Below are 17,775 nucleotides of genomic sequence, written 5' to 3'. Positions count from 1 at the left end.
TGAAGTTTCAAGGTGTCCGACTGTGGCTGATCGGACCAATATGAGCTCAGAATGCTCTCCCGCAGATTGGGCACAGATGGTCCACGTGAACATTTGGAGTGGTTACTCCAAATCTGTGCATCCTAGGTTTCCATCCTTTGTAGATGATATAGACATTGATAGAAGGAAAGGAAGAAAGGAAGGAGGAAAGAAAGGAAAAGAAAGAGAAAGAAAGAGAGAAAGAGAAAGAAGGAGAAAGAAAGGAAATTATTTCACTATGTGGGTGGTGGTTCATGGGCTTCACCAGATAGCCCAAGGGGTCCATGACCCCAGTAAAGGTTAAGATGCCCTAGTTTAGAACCTATTACTGTGCCTTGAGTCTGCTTCCTTGTCTTTTGCTCAAGCAGGTCGCTCATGTTCTCTTCCCCACTCTTCCTCCAGGCTCCACTGGGTGAGACTCTGGAATGACCCAGCTAGGTTCCCTCCCTGGCCGCTGACTTCAGCACTCAGGGGACCTGGGGCTAGGCCTATCAGGGGAACAGAGACTTCTTTGTATCCTGCTTGAGAGAAGGGAACCTGAAACTTGATTCCTGGGAGAGGGCAGGGAGGGAGAGAAGAGGAAGGTAAGGGACGACCCTCGGTTTGTGTCTCCCTCTGGTCAATGCAGAGCAGAGGTGAAGGGTGAGAAATAAGAGTGGGAGCTTGAAATGGCAGTAAGCAATCTAGATGACAGTCTAGACCTAAAGGAGGGCTTAGAGATCATCTAGTCCAACAGCCTCATTTTGCAGAGGTAGAATCTGAGGCCCAGAAAAGTTAAGGGATTCTCCCAAGGTCACACATTTAACAATAAAAAAATAGCTAATATTTTCACATTACCTTCTATGTGCCTGGTACTGTGCTAAGTGCTTTATTAAGCATCAGTATTTTTTTTGTCCCTCCTACCTCCTCCCATAAACTGAGGTAGAAAAAAATAGAGACATAGAAACCTTGGGTGGCATGAGTACAGCAATAGAAACCCCCTCCCACATTGCCCATGTCCAAATAGGAATGACTTTTTCTGCATCTAATTAGAAGGAACTTTGATATGGAAAAGTTCAGGGCCTTGAGTTCTGAAAACCAACTTCTCAAGTAGGAGATGGGGGAGGTAAGGTTAGAAAGCTATGTGCCTGAAAAAGATCTGGGGGTTTTGGTGGACTGCCAGCTCAGTAGGAATCAACTGTGTGGTAGGTGAGCCAAAAAAATTACTTTGATCTTGGGCTGCCTTGGCTTTCAGGAATAAGGAGGTGAGAGTCTCTCTGGCCTCCACCCTAGAAGTATCGCATTCATTTCTGAGCACCACAGGTGGAGGACATTGAGTGGTGAGCTGGAGAGCATCTTTAAAGAGAAACCAGGCTTGGAAAGGGTCACATCATAGAACGGTCATCTGAAGGAACTGGGGATGCTTATGCTGGAGGAGAGAAGTGTCAGGGGGCACCTGCTAGAGGCAGTGAGGTGATAACAGCAGAGAGCATGCCTGACTTGGATTTGACACAGACCCAAGTTTACATCTGGCCTCAGATACTTGCTAGCTGCGTGATCATGGTTAAGTTACTTAACCTCTTCCTGCCTCTATTTCCCCACCTGTAAAATGGGTGTAATAATATAATAAGCCACCTCCCAGGGTTGTTGTGAGGATCAAATGAAATGATTTTTGTAAAACTGTGTGGTAAGTTGTTAATAAATCCTTCCTTCTTTCCTGTTTGTGTCTCAGCCTCCCCATCTATAAAATGGAAATGAAAATAGCACCTGCCTCCAAAGGACGTTGTGAGGATCAAAGGAGATGACTGTAAAGCACTTAGCATGCAGTAAGTGCTTAATAAAGTCTTCCTTCTAGCTGCTTTGTGCCTCAGTTTCCCCAGCTATAAGATGGAGATAATAATAACACTCACCTCCCAGGGCAGTGGTGTGGATCAGAGGAGGTAACACACATAAAGATCTCTGCAAACCTTACAGGGATATAGCAATGCTAGTCACTGTTACCCTGATGGCTGTCTTCCATGTTTGAAGGGCTGTCCTACACATGGCCCCAGAGGGTGGAAGGCCCAAAGAGGCAGGTTCAGGCTGGCGATCAGGAAAGTACTCCTAACTCACAGGCAGAATGGGCTGCCTCTGGACATGAAGAGGCCCCATTATGAGAAGTCTCCAAGCCAGACAACCATTGTCAGGCATGTTGTGGAGAGAAGGCTTGTTCAGGCAGTACTAGAGGGCTGCCAGGGTCCATTCCAACTCCCCACATTCTGTTATTCCTGGATGATGACTGGCTGTGTCCCAGAAAGGGGGGGGACTCAATAATTTGTTGCTGTTCAGTGATTTTTCAGTTGTATTTGACTCTTCATGAGCCCATTTGGGGTTTTCTTGACAGAGACCCTGGAGTGGTTTGCCATTTCCTTCTGCTCATTTTACAGATGAGGAAACTGAGGCAAACAGGATTAAGTGACTTGCCCAGGGTCACACAGATTGAAGTTTCTGAGGCTGGATTTGAACTCAGGAGCTTAGTTAGCGCTTGTTGATTCACTGATTTATTTCAATTACATTCAAAATGTGACAGTACTTTAAGTCTACAGAATACTCTAAGAATCTGAATGAATGAATGAATTTAAAAACATTCACTGGGTGCCTACTAGGAATAGATACTTGGACAAAGTGCTGTGTGAGTGGATTCTGCCTGCATCTAGCATTCCTATGGCTCCCAAAGGGGAGAGACTGGCTCCTTGTCAGATGAAGGGTTCCCCTTATCTATAGTCTTTACCTTCTCAGTTGCTTATATCAAGCTGAAATCCACCCCACACCCATGACTCACACCTAGATCTGCTCTCTAGGGTAATAAAGAATAAACTCCCCATGAGAGTTCATCAAATACTCGAGCCAGCTTTCTCATCCTACTTGAGTCTCCTTCCTTTGGTCTTTATATGTTGTGATCTCCAATTCCCTCCCTGTCCTGGTCCTCCCAATTGCCCTCCATAATGGTCCGCAGAGGACCTTCTGCTGTGTTGGCTTGATGTGATTGGGGGTGGTTCCTGCTGAGACCTTGAAGGGCAGCCTTGCTTTACCCTGTGGAGAGGCCATTTCCACCACGATTCAGTCTCAGGAACACTTAATCCAGGAGCCTCAGAGAGCCTGACCCCTTTACTGGGCCCTTTCTGTGCCCCTGGTTTCTTCCTGGTGCTGACCTCACCTCTAACACCATCCTCCATAGATGACCTTTGCCCAGATCTGTTGGGTCACTGGAACACAATGGCTCACATTTGCTGCTGTATTGGCCTTGCCCATAAGTATGACTGTTTATATAGGAAGCATCTGCTCAAAGACTCAAAAGTCCCATTAGGGTCTAGTTTCTATAATTGGCCTGTTGTTCTTCTTTACCAAGGGAAACACTCAGGATGACCAACTTCATTTCCTTTCCATTATAAACATGTGACACATTTCTATAGCTTCAGCAGGGTGATGGAGGACTTGAGTTCTAATACCAGCTCTGTGACCTCCTACCTGTGTGACCTTAGCAAGTCATGTCCCCTCCTCTGGGTCTGTTTCCTTCTCTTAAAATGAGGAGGTCATATGAGATGAACTCTATGGACTCTTACCCAAACACATAGAGGTAAACATGTCCACTCACTCCCTACATATTAATTACCCTCATGGCTTATGCCATCTCTCTAGCTGGACACTGATGGCTGAACAGATGCAGAGGAGCTCCATGACCGGAGCAGCTGAAAGATTTCTTAATTTTGTTGTGACTCAGCTTTGGACAGTCTATAAATATTTTTCAGAACCCCAACTTGGCCTGGGAAGGAAGTCCTGAGAGGTTTCTGAGAACCAATTAAGATGACCAATTTCCAGGTTCAGGCACCTCCCGGCTGACTCAGTGCAATCCTACTCATGGAAAAGGAACCATATAGACTATTCAAGTCAACACTGAAAGAAACCTAGACTATGGGACATTAAAACATAAATCATAGCGTGTTGGAGCTCTGAGGGTCTTTCTTGACCCTTCCCTACCCTTAACCCACCTACCCAACTTAAGCCTTGTCAACCCAACCTCCCCAGCATCTCTTTCATATGGCCTCTGCCTTTCATCTGGACTATTAGGACAGCCTCTTAGTTCATCTCCTTGCCTTTAACATTTCCCCTCTCCAATCCATCCTTCACAGAGCTGCCAAACCAATATTCCTAAACACAGATCTATTTAAAAACTTTCAATGGCTCCCTACTGCCTCAGAGCTAAAACACAAAATCTTCATCCTGGCCTTGAAAACCCCACTGACCTTTCCAGTCTTATTTCATACCCTTCACATAGTCTCCTCACCAGTCAAATTGGTCTGCTAGTTGCTTGATATTCCATTTTCCACCTTCGGGCTTTTGCCAGAGTGCATTCCTATATCTGAAATGTACTTCCTTCTCACCTCCACCATCTACAATCTTTGGCTTTCTTTAAAGTACAGCTCTAGGACAGCATCCATCCATCCATCCATCCATCCATCCATCCATCCATCCATCCATCCATCCATCCAAGACCTTTCTAGTTAGGAGCACTCTCTCCTCTTGAAATGACTTCTTATTATCTTTGGACTTATTTATGAACATGTAGGACCCCCCAAATGAGTGTAAGCTCTCTGTGGGCAGGCAATGTTATGCTTTTGACTTGGCATTCTCTGTGCCTAGCACAGTGCTGGGTACATATTAGGTGCTCAATATATGCTTGTGGAATTGAGTTGAATAGGGGTCAATTGAGGAATGCAAACTACAAAGGATATAGGACCTTGGGGATAAGACAGAGATCCCTAGCACCTGCGGTGATCAGGAAAGGCTTTGAAGGCTTGAGCTGCGTCTCACATGATGGGAAGGATCCAGAGGCAGGACAGAGGGGAAAGCCAATTCTATAGAATCCCAGAATCTCAGGGTTATGAAGGACATCAAAGGCCATTTGGGTAAATGGGTACCTGAACAAGAATCCCCACTCCACTATGTCCAGCAAGTGGTCATCCAGATTTTGGTTGGAAAACTCCGACAACAACAATCTACTCCCCCTTGCAATGACCCACTGTGCCTTTGCAGAGTTCTTATTAGGAAGCAATCCTTTGCATCAACCTGAAATGTTCTCAGTGAATGAGAACAACATGGTACACTCTAAGGGTGGTACATCTAGCGAGAATGGAATAGCAATAATAAATTACCATTTACGTAACACCTACTGTGTGCCAGGTACTGTGCCAAGCACTTGATATCTCATTTGATCCTCATAACATTCCTGTGAGGTAGGTGCTAACATTGTCTCCACTTTACAGATGAGGAAACTAAGGTAGACAGCAGTTAAGTGACTTGCTCAGGGTCACACAGCTAGTAAGTATCAGAAGCTATATTTGAACTTAGGTCTTCCTAGCTCCAAACCTGGTACTCTATCCATTGCACCATCTGGCTGCTGCCCGTGAAATGGCGTGCTGGAACCAGATGATCGTGAGCCTTGAAAGCTATACTGAAGAGGCTAGACTCCTTAGCCTGATATGGAAAAGGAATAGACTGGGCCTTCACCCACAGAGCTTTGCACATAATAGGTGCTTAAGAAACGTTTGTTGAGTGAGGACTAAGCTTGCCTCTGAAGAAGAGAAGACATGCACCTTATGGACAAGGGACTTTGCAGTGAGCTGCTTCCCTAGCCTCTTTCATTCATTCATTCCAAAGGATGGTTTTCTGGGCAGAGGAGAAAGAAATGAAGGTGATATAAAGAGAGGCAGTGTGGTCTAATCAATGGGTAGAGTACGGGAACTGGAGTCAGGAAGACCTGAATTCACTTTCTGTCTCAGGCACTGAATAGCTTCGTAACCCCAGGCAACCTCTGCCTCAATTTCCTCATCTGTAAAATGAGGATAATAATAGCATCTCCCTCCCAGGGTTGTAGTGAGGCTCAAATGAGATAACATATGTAATATTCTCTGTAAACTTTAAAATGCTTAATAAATACTATCGTCATTATGTAAAAAGAAAAGATATCTGGGGCTTTCTTGATGAAGATACTGGAGTGATTTGCCATTTCCTTTGCCAGCTCATTTTACAGATGAGGAAACTGAGGCAAATAGGGTAAAGTGACTTGCCCAGGGCCACCCAGCTAGTCAGTGTCTGAGGTCAGATTTGATCTCAGGAAAATGAGTCTTCCTGACTCCAGATCCAATACTCTATCTGCTGTAACATCTAGCTGCTCACAATGTAACGATAGTAATGGTATTAATGTGTAATATTAATATTACATATGTAATATTGCATATACATATTAATTATGTTATATATACAGATTAACACATATTACTACATATATGCCCATAGTGATAATGCTAACATTTATATACAGCTTTATGGTATACATATTATATATCTGTATATATTATGTATATATTATCTCATTTGATCTTCACAATAACTCTGAGAGATAAGGACACTTACTATCCTCATTCTTCAGATGAAAAAACTGAGTCAGACAGAGGTTAAGTGACTTGCTCAGGATCACATAGCTATTAAGGTTGGATTTGAACTTAGGTCTTCTTGATTATAACTCCAGTGCTCTACCTACTGTACAGTTTAGCTGTCTACTATAGGTATTACAGGTATTATTCCTAGTTTTTAGTTCAATAACTTGTCCAAAGTCATGCAACTGGGTGTCAGAGGCAGGATTTAGACTCCAGGTCCAGGGCTCTTTCTTCTACCCTACGGTCCCATTCATTCCTTCATTCCACAAGCATTTATTAAGCACCTACTATATGCTGGGCACTCCCTTAGGCACAGAAGGTACAAAGGCAATCAGAAAATAGTCCCTGCCCTCAAAGTGCTGGCATTCTATTATGTGGAAACAAAGGACAGATCTAGGGTGGGAAGGAAATTTAAAGTTCATCTAATCCATCCCCCTCATTTTATAGCTGAGGAAACTGAGGTACAGCAAAGTGAAGAGATTTGTCTGAGTTCACAGAATCAATCATTCAACAAACGTTTATTAGGTGCCAGGCACATGGCATTTCTATGTAAACAGTCCATCCCTCTCTACTGAAGAGAATGAGATCGGGCATAGAATTTCCCTATGTTGGTTCTTCTACCTTCTGAAAGAAGAAATGATCATGAAGACAAGTCCTGAAATGATCGGCTTTGCTTTGGGCAGAGAGAGAATGAGCACATATCTAGATAATAGAAGCCTTGCTCCCAACACATCTCTATCCCATCTCTGCTCTGGGCTTGTGACTTGTTGCCCAAACTGGTCATCTATTTCCTCTGTGTCCAGGTGGTCTTTAGCCAATTGTGATGATGATATCATTTTGTGTTTTTACCTCTACTGATAATCATTCAAACGGTTTCCGCTTTATATGTTTCTTAATCTATAACGCCACTCCTTACACTCTACTCCACCACTTAAAACAAATGCTGTCTGCGCACCCAGTGAATATGTAAATATTCACTTTCAGAATGAAAATAAATTGCTAGACAGGTGTGAACAACTTCTCCAGATTTTGGTGGAATACATCATACCCTTTCAGAGATACTGGTCTCATCCCACCAAGTCTCAGTGGTAAAGATGAGGTCAGATTTGCTTCCCTTTGTATTAGACCTTCTCAGTTCACCTTATTTGTCACCTAGACTTTGTACACTTGTGTATATATCTTTGAGTACAGGGGTTCGATGGCTGATGCCTCCCTTGGATTTTGTTGCCCATTAATTTATGACTATTGGGCAGCTAGGTGGTGTCATAGTGTATAGAGAGCTGGGTCTGGAGTCAGGAAGACCTGTGTTCAAGTCCAGCCTCAGACACTTACTCGCTGGGTGATCCTAGGCAAGTCACTTTACCTTGTTTGCCTCAGTTTCCTCATCTGTAAAAATGAACAGGAGAAGGAAATGGCGAAGCAATCTAATATCTTTGCCAAGAAAACCCCAATGGGGTCATGAAGAGTTGGACATGACTGAAACGACTGACCAACAACAATTTATGAATGTCTATTGCCAATCTTCTCCCACCATTCTAGGTACCCTCTTTGGTATCCAGTTTCTTGGATATATGTGGGTAGGGTTTTCCTTCTTCCCTCCTTCCTTTTTCTAACTGCTTTTCAACCTTGATTAGATTTGCAAGACTCTAAGGAAATATTCATTGTTCATTGTACTCCATTCCTGGCCAGGACCTTGTTATTCCTATGTTACAAGTCATAGGTCATAGATCGGGTGTAAGGGCCACTTAACTCTCCATATAGTTTTCAGATGAACAGTTGTCTACTCACACTTCCCCTACCTTGTACTTTAAAGTGAATTTTTTGGAATCTAAGTAAAATTTAGTAATTATTCCTTGTAAATCCCAGTCTCCCCCACCTCCAGTTCACCGTCTATTCAGGTACCAGACTGATATCCCTCAAACCCAGATCTGACTATATCATTTCCTTACTCAAGGACATGTAATGGCTCCTTCTTGCTTTTAGGATAGAATATGAAATCCTCAGCCTGGATCTTGAGGTCCATCCCCATCCAATTTCCATCCTAGCCTCACTTCAGGTCCCTTTGGGTGTTCTCTCGCCCCATGAACTGGTTGGCTCTGCTGTTCCATTTGATCTGCCATCTCCATGTCCTTGCATGGGCAGGGTGCCCACATCTGGAATGCTCTCGCTCACCAGAGCAAACCCAAGCAGACTTCCAAGCCCGGTGTGGGCACTGTCTGCTATATGAGGCCTTTCCCAATTCTCCCCGCTGTCTGTGTTCTCTGCTTCTTGACATCAATATGTCTTATTTTCTACAGATTTTGTATTAGTTAGGCAGTCAATAAACATTAGGCATTGTGCTAAGTGCTGGGGATACAATGAGAGGCAAAAAGACAGTCCCTGCTAGCAAGGAGCTCATGTATTTGTAAAGGGGCAGTGTAGTGTAGTGGCTAGAGAGTCAGCCCCAAACCACCTCTGGCACATCCTGCCTGTGTGACCCCAGGCAAGTCCTTTCACTCCTCTGTGTTCTAAGCAACTCTCTAAGACTGTAAGTGCAGAGAAGGTGCCAACCCGCACTGGTGTTTCTTCTCCTAGAGATTCCCAAAACCAATGGAATCACTCGATCCCAGTCTCTATCTCTGTTTTGTTTACTAATCTGTGTTCACAGGATCAAAGATGTAGAACATAGAGGCAAACAAGGCGCCTTCCCTCCTTTTACAGGTGAGGTAACTGAGGCACAGAGAAGTTAGGAGACTTGGCTTAGATTGCACAGGTGGCCGGCTGCAGGAGCAGGATTGAAACTCGGGTCCTTTGACTCCCACACAGCCTTTGACTGTATGGAATCCTCCTCCCTTCCTCTCAGAATGTAAGCTGCAGAGAACAAGGGTGGTTTCTTTGTTGTTTCTGTTTATCTAACACAATGCCCGGTATACAGAAGGGGCTTCATAAATGCATGTTGAACTGAAGTGTATGATCCCATTTCTTTGATGCTTCATGGTTTACAAAGCACTTCCCTACCAAGAGCTGGTGAGGTGGGCAGCACAGATATTATTACTGTGAGCTCTCATTATCGTCATCTTTCTCTTTAGAGTTCTGCCTTATGTTGTGGGAACTAAGCTCCCATGCCCGCTTCCTTCATTACTCTATGCCAAACTCCTCAGTAGTAAAGGACAAATGTGCGCTCTCTCTCTCTCTCTCTCTCTGACTCTCTCTGTCGGTCTCTTTGTTTCTCTCTCTCTCTGTCTCTCTCTCTGACTCTCTCTGTCTCTGTCTGTGTCTCTCTGTCTCCCCTCCTCTACTTCTCTCTCTTTCTGTTTCTATATTTCTTTCTCTTTCCCTCCCCCACTCTCTCTCTGTTTCCTTCTCTCTCCCTCTCCCCATCTCTTTCTATCTGTCTTTCTGTCTCTCTCTCCCCTCACCCCTCCCATCTGTCTGTCTCTGTCTTTCTGACTCTCTCTTTGTCTTTGACTCTCTCTCCACCCCTCCCTTTGTCTTTCTCTCTCCCTCTCCCCCGTCTCTATCTCTGTCTCTCTCTCCCTCCCCACTCTCTCTGTCTCTTTTTCTCTCCCTCTCCCCCTGGCTCTCTGTCTCTGTCTCTTTCCAATCCCCCCATTCCCTCTGTATCTCTCTTTCTTTTCTCACCTCTCTTTTCTCTCCTTTCCTACTATGCCTCTTCCATAGTCCCAATTTCGGGAGTGAATGTGGATATGGGGTATCCCCTAAAACACCACACATGGTAGGACAGATGGAGAGTTCTCCCTATATCCCCTGTGTGTAGCACCATGACTAGCACAGAGAGGCTTCATAAATCCTTGTTGCAGGCCTGTGCCCCAAAGCTGAGTCAGGCCAAAGTTCTGCCATGGCCACAAGACCTTGTGTGGCCCCAGGCTGGCTGCTGCTCAGGCCAGAGCTCCCAGGAGGGGTCTGCAGCCTTTAACATGTCAACAACACTTAGCTGCACACACGTGGCCCCACCCTGCACTGGCCTTTAGCTGGGGAGTGAGAAGTTCGAATGGGACAGAACTGAGGCCAGCTGGGCTGCTGAGATGTGACACAAGGCAGCTGCGGACCAAGGGGCCATGAGGGGAGGAAGCGAACTGGGAGAACGGTGGCACAGAGTCAGGGAAGGGGGGTAAAAAGGGGCAAGGAAGGAGGGAAAGGCCAACCTGGACTGCACGCAGACCCATCTTTATATGGGAGGAAGAACAAGGCTTCTTAAGCCCAACTACACAGCACATGGACCCTGGAGGGTGCTGTGAGGACCCAGGATCATGGAGTAAGAGCCTGGGAAAAGAAGGGAGCCAGGACCAGAGGAGAAGGATGGGGGGCAAGGAGTCATTTTAAAGGGAGAAGTGCCAAGAAATTAGGACTCTTGGTCATCCAAGTTTTGTAGAAGGGAAAATTTGCTACCAACCACCAGCAGTCCAGAAACACCAAGATGGGCAACACCAGTGGCACTCAAACTTTCTCAGCCAATAAGCATTTATTCAGTACCTACTATGGGCCTGGCAAAATGAAAGTCTATATTCTGTAGGGGAGCATTATGCTTGCTCAGAAACTGCCTGGAAGAGAGTTTGAAATGCCCAAGACCAAAATCTCATTCCCATTCACACAAATACTTAATGCTTCCCAAGTCTGAGAGAGATGTGGGGAAAAGATGACACACTAGGTCTCCAAGATGGGACCTGGGGTCTCAACTTTTTGTGTCTATCATTATACAAACCCTGCTGCAGTGAACCCACATGCATCCCTGCATGGATCTGGACCTCCTTCTCTTCTCCTTCTTAAAAATTTCTTACATGTCCTTCAACGCCCCTCTCAAAACCTACTTGATCGAGGAAGCTTTCTATGATTCACCTCAGCCATCACAAAATCATGACATTAAAGCTGAAGGACCTTAGAGATCCAGTCTGTACCTTCATTTTACAGATGAAGAAATGAATGCCAATAGATTCAGTAATGTGTGCAAGGTCTCACAGGCACTTATGGGGAAGCTGGAACTTGAACCAACCAATGAACAATTATGAAGTGCCTGCTATGTGCCTGGTACTGTGATACGCATTGAGATATGAATACAAAAATGCAACAATACTTATTCGCAAGGAGGGAAGGCATTCAGATCGTATTATCTGTACCTGGAAGAATTGTGAGAAGTCATCTGGATCAACTTTGCCATTCATAGATGAAGAAAGTGAGGCCCAGGGAAGAGGGATTTGCCCAAGGTCACTCAGGTAGTAAACTGAAGAGCTGAGATTTGAACCAATGAATCAACGAGCATTTATAAAGAACTTACTATGTGCCTGCATCTATGGACTAGACGAGAGACACAATAATAATGATGATAGCTATTCTTAAAGCCGTAAGAATAGCTAGCATTATATGGTGCTTTAAGGATTGCAAAGAAATACATACATACATAATCTCACTGGATCATCACAACAACCCTGGGAGGTAGGTGCTATTCTGATCTCCATTTTACAGATGAGATAATTGAGGCAAGAGAGTTTACATAGGGGCCTACAGCTAATAAGTGTCTGGGGCAGTATATGAATCCAATAGTTAGCTCCTCCTACCTGCCTATACAGACAAAAATGAAAGTCTGTACTCTTGGAGGGCTTACATTTCATAGGGGAAAGTATTATTCACGTCTCTAAACCCAGGAGACTTTCCACGATGCCATGTTGTCCCCTGAAAAAGATTCTCTGAAATGGGTGGCATGAGCAGCAAACTTCAGGGTTGACTCATGGCTTTCTTGAGAATGAGCCCAACTAGCTTAAGGTTCTGAGACTCTGACTGGGGAGCTAAACCAACATAGTAGTTCCAGGGAAAGCAGCCATCCACGCTCTCCTCTCCCTGACTGAACTTGGCTCAGAATTCTTGGTTTAACAGCAGAGGGTTCCTGGTTAAGAGACTCCCCTGAGCTGCCTCTAGAGTGACAGCCTCTCACAGGCATGCTTCTCCTAGCTGCTCAGATGCTGGCTTAGGGCTGAGCTTGAGAGGCAGGACACACACACACACACACACACACACACACACACACACACACAACATCACGCACAATATCTGCACAGCTGGTTGACATATGTCCAGGGAACATGGCTGTTTATCCTCCTCCATCCAGAAGAATGTCCACTTATCTCTTGCCCCTCAAGGACTCCTGTGAAGGCCTATCTTGCTCAACATTTTTGTAAATTATCTAGAAAGGTGAGAACTCATCCCCAAGGAGCCTTCACTAGGAGAAGCAACAGAGACATGAAATTGGAAGGACACTGGATTGGAGTCAGAAGATGGGGCCTTGAATTCTGACTCTGTGTGAACTGGGGCAAGTCAAATTTACCTCGAGGGTCTTAGTGTCTTCATCTGTAAAATAAGAGGGGGTGTTGGGACCTCCAGCCTCTCGCCTTTCCAGTTCTCACATCCTATGGGATATGTCCACAGGTGTAAGGCTCCTCCAGAGTTACCTAGCTGACCCCTCTGTCCAATAACTCAGGATGATGAGGGTCCACCCTGTGTCCTTCTTGCCCAGGCCCCAGTATCTTACCTGTGCCACAGGTCACAGTGCATTTGGTCCAGGCTCCATATCGCCACGAGAACTCAGGAGGCTGGATCTCATTCTCACTGTCTGCCTCTCTCTGGATGGTGTACTGGTAACGTACACCAGGATTACTCTCTTGGAACAGCAGCTGGAAAGGGGAAACCGAGGCAGTGGTGAGCATCCTTAACTGCTGGTGCCTAGTAGTTGTGGCTGTGGTGGTGGGAAGCATGTTTACCTGGGGGGGGGGGGGTCAGCCATCAGGTCTGAAGCTATCCTCTAATAGGAACCAGTCCCCTGGCTCTGGAATGTTTGCCAGCGGTTCTGTAACCACAGGCTGTGAGCAGAGCCTGATTGGCTGGGTCCAGCAGCCTGGACACCTAATTAGCAAGTTGGGGGCTTCCTCTCCCTTCCCCTTGTCACCACTAGGGTCCTGACCTTATCAGCTCACACCTGATCTCTGCCAGCTGGCATCCCCTGTGTCACTGCCTGTTACTCTGGGCTTGTGGGTCCAGGGTAAGGGGTTTCCTCTCACAAGAGAAGTATTATAATATAGTGATCAGGGTGTAAGACTGGGAGAAAGGGGACTTAGGTTTGAATTCCACCTCAGACACTTACTAGCTGTGTGTCCATGGACAAATCACTTAACTTCTGCCTGCCTTGGTTTCCTCAACTGTAAAATAGGGATAATAATACACATATTGCCCACTTCATAGGGTTATTGTGAGATTCAGGCAAGACAATGTCTCCAAAGCAACTTGTAAACCTTAAAAGACTCTACAAATACCAGTTATGATCATTAGAGGTCTTTAAATAATAACCAAATAGATCCTTGCCTTATGTAAGCTTTTACTTCCTTGAAGACTCTGTTCAAGCACCACTCCTTTTTAATTTAATTATTTTCAATTAACAAGCATTTTTTCCCCTCTTTCTCATCAGGAAAAAGGAAAAACAAAGTCCTTGTAGCAAATATCCTTAGTCATAGTCAAGTCCCTCATTGGTCATGTCCAAAAATGGACATCTCCTTCTGCTTCCTGAGTCCCTCATCCCTCTGTTATGAGGTGGGGAGCAGGCTTCATCCCTGGTGCCCTGGCTGGTCATCTCATGGATCAGAATTCAAGTTCAATCTAAGTTCAGGGGACCTTGACCTTTTTAAGCTAAGGTCTTTCCAAGGTTTCTGTGTGTCTAAGGGCAACACCCACTCAGTGTGCCTTCTCTGACATGGCCCTCATTGGAGGCTGGAGGTGCTCTGGGTAATTGACAATTATCCCTTCGGTCACCGAGGACTGGGATTGTCTTTTGTCCCTTTTTGTATCCTCAAGACTCCATGAAGTGCCTGGCCCACAATAAGGACTTAATAAATGTTTACTGAAGTGAACGGATGTCAAGTTAAGTAGAAACAAATCCCTCCTGAGACTCATATTTGACTTAGAAAACCACAAATTAACATTATCCATACTGTATTGTATTGTTAAATGTTTTACTGACCATTTGCCCATTTATGTTCCAGGCAGCCAGTCTGACACCTCTGCCCTAAGGGATGACTCCTTGCTTTTGGAGGAAGAGTGATCTGGAAATCAAATCCTGGGTGTTTGTGGGAGCATATAGAGGAGCACATGACATGAACATAAAAGATTGTGGATTTGCATGGAGAGTTGATAGGAGCTTCTCTTCTGCTATTAGAGAGTGCAGGATTATGGGGAACACCTTACTAGGGCCGGAAAGCTGGTTGGACTTCCTCATTGTGCAACTAAGGAAACCAGCCCAGACTGATGAAGGCAGCTAGGTGGTGCAGTGGATGGAGCATGGGGCCTGGAGTCAGGTAGTCTTGAGTTCAAATCAAGACTTGCTAGCTATAACATTATCATCATTGTTGCCTGGCAGGATTTTGTGAAGATTCACTTATTATCACTTTTACTGATAATAAAGTACCATCATTAGCATTTATTATTGTTATTATTTCCACTTCAACTCCCTGATTTTTCAGAAGCTCCTGTGAGCCAGGGAGGTATTCTGATCAGCTCTGGGAATATAAAGATAAAAATGAAGCAGTTCCTGTCCTCAGGAGGATTATATTCTAAGGAAGACAATATGTACACAAATACCTACAAAATATGTACCAACTAGTTTAGGGTTGGGGAGGAGTACTAATAATTAGGGGGATTGGGAAAGACCTTGTAGAGGAGGTGGCACAAGGAGATAAGTCTTGAATGGAGTTAGAGACTCTAAGAGATGGAGGTGAGACACTTACTAACAATGCGACCTTGGGTTCCCATCTAAGCCTCAGTTTCCTTATCTGTAAAATGAGGGGGTTGGAGGAGAGGACATCTAAGGTCCTTATGATTCTTGCACCTTTCCTCATCCAACACCATTTCAACAAATTCCTTGTCCCTTCTGCTGGCTTGTTGGGCGACTCTGGACTAGCCCCTCAGTTCCTTCTGGCTTCAGGACTTTTATCTGTAAAATAAGGTGTCAGGACCAGGTGATCTCAAAGGCCCCCTTATGCCCCATCATTCAGTGCATCTGAGTTGATAAGTTTGGGGGAAGGGAGGGGCTGAATCCTGGCCTTCTGCCCACCCACATATCCTGCCCCATGGAGAATAACTCAGCTTCCACCACATGGCCCTGGAGAAGGTATTCTGGGGGGATGGGATGGACACAAGCCAACACAACACTCAAATGAAGGCAGCTGGGAATACAGCTGTTGTCCAAGGCTGGAGTCTGCTCTTTATACCCTGAGGGAGCTGGGTGCGGGAACAGTCAACTCTTTGGTCAGTGGAGAAGGGTCAGACACAAGAACCGGCCTGGACTGAGTTCATTTCACAGACCTCACTACTCTTCACAGGACCTTAGAAGGCAGAAAATAGGAGGATGGCAGAACTGGGCTGAGAGTGGGATGCCATAGAATTTAACCCTTTCTCCTTTAATTTACCGTGTGACTTTGGCCAAGATGTGCCGAGAACCCTTGTTTCCCCATCTAGTCAAATGAGTGGGTTGGAGTGGATGGACCATGAGGCCCCTTCAAGCCTGAAATCCACAAGCCTATGTCCTTAGAAGTCATGTAGTCCAACTTGCCATTTTAAAGAGGGGAAATTGGGCCTAAGAGAGGGTCATGTTACAGTGAATTAATGGCAGGCCTAGGAGGAGACCCTCAGCTCTCAGGTCATGCTCCTTCCTCTGCGCTGGACTGCCTTCAGTGGGAGGCTTGAGTCTGCCCTTCCAGGCTTGGGTCAGGGGAGACAGGTGGGGACTGGTGACCAGGATGGCATGAGAATAGGCACAGTGCTGGCCCAGTCCTTTGGGCCCAGTGCCTAGAGCAACTGGCCAGAAAGGGGGCTGCCCAGGACGGGGAGCACAAACCCTTGTCCCTGGTCTCTTGGCTCTGTTGGGCTTGGCCTGTCTGCCTGCCTGAGAGATTCATTCATTCATTCAAGTATTTAAGTGCATTAAATGTATACATACATATATGTTCACACATATATACATGTGTATATGTTGTATGTATACACACACATATACACATAACATAACACATCTACATGTGTGCATATATATGTGTATGGGTATGTGTGTGGCACCCTGATATATATATATATACACATATACATACATGTATATATGTTCCAAGCACTATTCTAAGTTCTGGGGTCACAAAGTCAAAGACGAAGTGATCCCAGCCCTTGGCTCTCCTTCTAAACCAAAGACGCTTTTGGAAAGTGTAAAGGAAGGCAAATACATTACAAGCCACAAGACAACCCTGGAGGAAGAGTTCCAAAGGATGATCCAGTCTGGGTCTTGTTTGCCTGCCTGTGAAACGAGGCCTTCAGGGCCTACTTTGTTACTTTCTCCAGGTTCCCTGCAGTCAGAGCCTAGGAGGCCTGAGGATTTAGGTATCTCATGTACCCATAATGAGGCTCTTTTCTTGAAGAGAAGGGTAGCCAAAAATTAGCACTGGGGTGGGGAGGAATGAAGGATAGAAAGCATGAATTCTCACTCCCATTTTGCAGATAAGGAAACTGAGACCCAGAGCTGTTAAATGCTTCACTCAGAACCATACAGCCAGTAAGTGCTCAGAATACAAATCCAGGTCTCCTGATTCCAAGTCCATCTCCCCATTACACCATGAGCCATGTACTGAAAATCTGACATTCTCATACTCTGTAAAAGTTTATTTACCATTCCATTTAAGTTCTGGTATAGCCCTAGAAGGGCAGCAAGGGGGTGTCAGAGCTGAGGTCAGGAAATACTGCCTCACTTGGATCCAGTCGCCTTTCACCTTGGGGGCAGGCAGGGGCTAGAGTGGGAAGCCCAACAGTTTTGGGGTACCATAGGATATAATATATATAATATAATTTTGAGGTGCTATAGGATACAATCCCCATCACCAACCTTGATGCCTTACACATAGTAGGTGCTTTTAAAATTTGTGTTGATTTAGTGCTTTGCACATAGTAGGTGCTTAAGAAAAAAATGCTTATTGATTGGCTATTGAAATGGAGGATAGCCCCAGGGGAGACCTATATTGCCAGCATCCTGGTTCTAACCTTTGATTCTAGAATTGTCTCATATCACTCCCTCTAACTTATACTGTTTCCAGCCAGATTGGTCTACTGTTGTTCTCCATACATGACTCCTCTCAGTCTTCTACCTCCATGCTTTGCCCAGGCTGTCCCCCCTGCCTGGAAGTCCATCCCTTCTCACCTCCACCTCTTAGAGTCTCTAACTCCATTCAAGACTTATCTCTTTGTGCCACTTCCTCTACAAGGTCTTTCCCAATCCCCCTAATTATTA

At 45.3% G+C, this 17,775-nt stretch overlaps 1 protein-coding gene across 1 annotated transcript in view; it reads right to left on the bottom strand.

Moving 5' to 3' along the window:
• The window catches only part of ADAMTS7 (ADAM metallopeptidase with thrombospondin type 1 motif 7), a 168,694-nt gene that overhangs the window by 35,311 nt on the left and 115,608 nt on the right, over positions 1-17,775 (bottom strand). The window contains exon 16 of the mRNA XM_072628586.1: positions 12,994-13,135. Coding sequence (XP_072484687.1) covers positions 12,994-13,135 — 142 coding nt within the window. The remainder of the gene's footprint in view (positions 1-12,993; positions 13,136-17,775) is intronic.

This window comes from Notamacropus eugenii, chromosome 1 (genome assembly GCF_028372415.1).
Source record: "Notamacropus eugenii isolate mMacEug1 chromosome 1, mMacEug1.pri_v2, whole genome shotgun sequence".
In the NCBI taxonomy this organism is placed as follows: Eukaryota; Metazoa; Chordata; class Mammalia; order Diprotodontia; family Macropodidae; genus Notamacropus; species Notamacropus eugenii.
This window is presented reverse-complemented; position numbering and strand designations above follow the sequence as displayed.